Source organism: Triticum dicoccoides, chromosome 3B, assembly GCF_002162155.2.
Source record: "Triticum dicoccoides isolate Atlit2015 ecotype Zavitan chromosome 3B, WEW_v2.0, whole genome shotgun sequence".
NCBI lineage: Eukaryota > Viridiplantae > Streptophyta > Magnoliopsida > Poales > Poaceae > Triticum > Triticum dicoccoides.
Window position 1 is genome coordinate 145,997,618 of NC_041385.1, and position 4,339 is coordinate 146,001,956.

Below are 4,339 nucleotides of genomic sequence, written 5' to 3' on the forward strand. Positions count from 1 at the left end.
CATGAGCGCGACATCTCCCGACCGGTGTTTTTTTTTTCTTTTGAAACTTCTCCCGACCGGTGCTAAAGGCGCCAATTAGAAGGACTCGTATAGCGGCGCCCCAAGTTTAGCGCTTAACGCCCTACAGAGGCACTCTCCTTACCAACATGCCAGTCAGCCACGAAGTTCTAAGAAAACGCAAGTTTGTCTAAAAAAAAGGGCAAGTCTTGTGGTGCAAAAAAAAGTACTAAAGGAAATTGTTCTCAAAATATAATCCTAAAACCCTGCTCTTTTAATTCTTCTAGTTTTTTCCCGGGATGCTGACAGATGGTTCTAGATTGTTGCATCGCATAGTGACTGCATCGCATAGTTTATCCGGAGAAGTTTGGGTTTTGTGCGAGACTACATTTGCCTTACCGTGGGAAGGTGCCCCTTTAAAAAAACTTTAATCATGAAAGTTAATTTGTTTGGATGAAGAAAAAAACAAGTTATTACTCTAGTAAGAAACTAGAAATTTGTAAAATGTTTGAAATATTTTTTGTCCGTGGAATAAAAACTGCAGACACTTCTCTCGCGTATTTTTTGGATACAAACATATGGGTCCATCAAACAAGCGAAATGTACATTTCCAGTTACAAAATGATGTGAAATTTGTTGAATTTCTGTATTTATATGCAACAAGTTATAGTGTTATATCATCCATCTTTGTAAACTTTGGTGCAAACAGAGTAAAAGTTCATCTTTTTTAAAGTGAAAGGAATTCACTTTGGATATCAGGAGAACATCCACCCGAGAGGTAAAAATACTGAGACAGGTTATTACACAAACCAGAGAAATTCTGGAATCAATTATTCAGCACTTAAAAGAAATGGTCTTCCACTATTGCTTACTGACAATTCACACCGTTTATTGAACTTTAAAATCAAGGAACAAACACAGCCCTAAAGCTCAGTACACTGATCTCCTTAATAATTACTCCCTCTGTTCCCAAATAGTTGTCTTTCTAGCCATCTCAAATGGACTACAACATACGGATGTATGTAGACATATTTTAGAGCGTAGATTCACTCATTTTGCTCCGTATGTAGTCACTTGTTGAAATCTTTAGAAAGACAATTATTTAGGAACGGAGGGAGTATTATTTTCCCCTCCAACCAAGTTTACAAAGCTAGTCATATATTTCCATCATGAAATATTTACCAAATTATTTGCTAGCACAAAAACAAAGCCCAAAAGAGGAAGGGGAAGAAAAAAGAAGGAGAGAAAAGGCCTCACAAATCCATCCGTATATCGATCACATCACGAATGAGACAATCTCAGGCTCCCGCTGCTCCACTCAAGCCAGAGACCGGCTTCCGTTCTCCGCGCCAAAAAATCACTTTCCGGACAGAAAACAATCTCGTTATACCAACTTCTTAATTAGGGGCTACTAGCTAATTGGTGCGCGCGCTACTTAATTGATCCGTTTAATTAGTAGTTGATCTGCTCGGCGTCGCCGTTGGCCGCCATGCCGTCCTCGTCCTCGTCCTCCTCGTCCTCCCGCTCCTCGCCCTCCTCCTCGATGCTCTCCGACCTCTCCCTGCCGCCGCCGCTGCTACGCCGGCCCTCCGACGACCCCTGGGACCCTGCTGCCGACACCGGGTGCACCTTGTAGGCGGTCTGCGGTGGCGTAGGTGCCACCGCGCGGTGGTGCACCATGGAGGCCGCCTGGTGGTGCTGCATGTGGTGGCCGTGGTGGGCGGCCGCGGCTGCGTTCTGGTAGTACTCCTGCGCCGACACCGCCGCCGTGTAGTGCGCCTGCGTCGCCGGGTGCGCCCCGTAGATGGCGGTCGGTCCAGCCCCCTGCGCCGCGTAGTCCGGCGGCATCCATATGCCCCCAAGAACCACCAGCTGCGGCGCCCCCGCAGGCGGCGCCGTCGGCGCCGGCATCGGCCGTCGCGTGTGCAACCTGTACTTCTGCTCGCAACACAAACAAAAACTTCAATTTAGATACACACGCACCCATGTGTCATGTGTTCATATAATAATCAGTTAATCGTTCTACTCATAATTAAAGCAGCAGCATGCATAATTACTGGAACGTACGAATAGAGAATGCAAGATGCGTGATGATGAGATTATAATTACCTGGAGATGGCTTTTCACCTCATCATTGGTCAATCCATCCACCTTCATGAGCTCGCGGATCTGCTTCGGGGTCGCCACTTTAATCAATTTGCAAACAACAAAAGAGATTTAGAATTTGTCTTGGGCACACACGTAATTCATTCAGACTCAGCAGGTTAATTTGATGCATCCAAATAGTTACTACAGTAGATCATTACATGAGGACGTCTGTGTGAATACCTTGAGCGCCGCCCAGGATTTGAAGGGCATTGACGAAGCGGCGGTGCAGCTCCGGCGACCAGCACCGCCGGGCCTTCCGGTTCGTCTGCGGAGCGGGCGGCACCGACTGCCCTTCCGGCGCCGTAGACGTCGGTGGTGCACCGACGTCTCTCCGCGAGACTACAGTGCCGTTGCTGCCGCCGTCGTCGTGGTACGGCTTTCTGTCAGCCTCCCGGTCCTTCTCCGCGGGCGCGAGCCCGAGCTCCGGCAGCGCCGCACTCTCCGCCATACAGGCCTTCTCCTTGGTGAACGGGAGGAAGGCGCCGACGCCGTTGCCGCTGCCGCCGTCGAGCCCGCCCAGCATGGGGCTCGTGTCCAGCGGGTGCTCCGAGCGCTCCTTGGGAGTCTGCGGGCCCTTGGCCGCCGCGTCTCCCGCAGCCGGCCCGTTCCACAGCTGCGCCGACACCATCCAGTTCGCCTTCTCCGACGGCGCGTTCCCGGCCGCCTTCTCCGCCGCGTCGATCCCGATGTTCTTCAGCGGTATGAACTCCTCGAGCACCAGCGGCGCCCTCGCCGCCGCGCCGCCATGGCTCCCCATCTGGCACGCCTCCAGCTGCTGCCTGTACGCCTCCATAGCTGCACCCACCCACACATAGATTATTCAGTCAGGCAGAGCTCCATCGCCTTCCACGTAAGCACACATGCATGGGCAGTTCGGCACGTTAATTACCTTGGTTGAGGAGCTGCATGCAGAGCGGGAGCTCGCGCTTGAAGGCGTCGATCTTGAGCCGCTCGTCGTCGAGGCGGGCCAGGAACTCCTGCAGCTTCTGCGTCGTCGCCTGCTCCGCCGAGAGATGATGGTGGTGGTCCACGACCGGCGACGCCTGCTTCGGGTAGCCGCCGCCGGCAGACGCCGCGCCGTTGCCGCTGGGCGTGTAGTCTAGGGTTAGGTCAGACGGCGAGGAATCCATGTGTGTGAAGTGGTGCAGCTAGTGAGGTGCTAGGGAAGCTCCAGTATATTACTCCTGCTTAGATATCAGGGGTGTGTGTGTGGATGGGGGGATCGGGGTGGAATCGGCTTGTTTTTAAGGGTGATTTCTGGGAGGGTAGAGAGAATAAAGTCGGATTTAGAGGGGGTGAAAAGGAAAAGTTTCTCCCTGTATGTATGTGTGTGTTTGATACTTTGATCTAGGTACTGTAGACCACCAGAACTGCAGACTAGACTAGAGGGATAAAGCCAAGGGCATGGTAACTTCTTGCAAAGATCAAAGGGGCCAAAAGCTAATCCTCTGCATGCATGCATGCATGCAGGAGGTTTCATGTACCACAAGGTGGTGCAGTAGGATATAGCCGTAGCAAGGCGACCACGCATGACACAGCTGGGGTCATGTGGTTTTTGGTCTTTGTACTGTATGTACAGTGTTACGCTCTCAGTGGATCTAATACAAGATTGTCTCGGAACTACACCAAATCTGAAGTAACTAGGGTTCTAAAGAGAGGGGGAGGGGAAGGAAGCCGCTGCCGCCGAAGAATTGCCAACTAAATCCTGCCTGCCTTCCTCCAGAGACTCCTCCCGATAAGTAGCCTAGGTCACCCACTTGTGGGCTGGGTAGCGCTCGCTGGGCCTTCTCACCCTCTTGCCTGGTTCCTGGGCCTCGTCTCCCGCTGGGCTCTTCATAGCAGTGGCAGGGTGGGCCGTAACATCCCCCCCATCTTGAGAATCAGCTTGTCCCCAAGCTGGAGCTTCAGGGTAGTGTCGATGCAACTCGTCCCGTTCCTCCCAGGTTGCCAATGAGGCTGGCTGATCAGTCCACCTCACCAGCACTTGCTGCACTGGGGTCGTGCCTCGGAGACGTTGCCGGCTGGCCAGGATCTCCACTGGCTCAGGGCTTGGCGCAGCGGCCGTGGGTAGGTCTTCGAGGGCCTTCTCAGCTGGTGGTAAGGCGCACCGTAATTGAGAGACGTGGAAGACGGGGTGTATGGAGCACTTGTCCAGAAGCTGGAGCTTGTACGCCACCGAACCCACCCGCTGAAT

At 52.5% G+C, this 4,339-nt stretch overlaps 1 protein-coding gene across 1 annotated transcript; it reads right to left on the reverse strand.

Moving 5' to 3' along the window:
- Positions 1-1,064: 1,064 nt before the first annotated feature.
- On the reverse strand, positions 1,065-3,801 carry LOC119275225 (transcription factor NIGTH1-like). Its single transcript, XM_037556030.1, has 4 exons — positions 3,035-3,801; positions 2,326-2,940; positions 2,107-2,183; positions 1,065-1,935 (listed from the first exon to the last, which is right to left on the reverse strand). Exons 1-4 carry the CDS (start codon positions 3,273-3,275, stop codon positions 1,450-1,452), a joined length of 1,419 nt encoding a protein of 472 aa, XP_037411927.1. The 5' UTR covers positions 3,276-3,801; the 3' UTR covers positions 1,065-1,449.
- Positions 3,802-4,339: the final 538 nt, after the last annotated feature.

Bases quoted from the DNA above. Each gene is read 5' to 3' on its own strand.
- LOC119275225 (XM_037556030.1), bottom strand. From the start codon at position 3,275: ATGGATTCCTCGCCGTCTGACCTAACCCTAGACTACACGCCCAGCGGC. The intron at 2,941-3,034 runs GTAATTAACGTG...GGGTGGGTGCAG, and splicing joins CATGCAGCTCCTCAACCAAG to CTATGGAGGCGTACAGGCAG. The intron at 1,936-2,106 runs GTAATTATAATC...TGTTGCGAGCAG, and splicing joins AGGTGAAAAGCCATCTCCAG to AAGTACAGGTTGCACACGCG.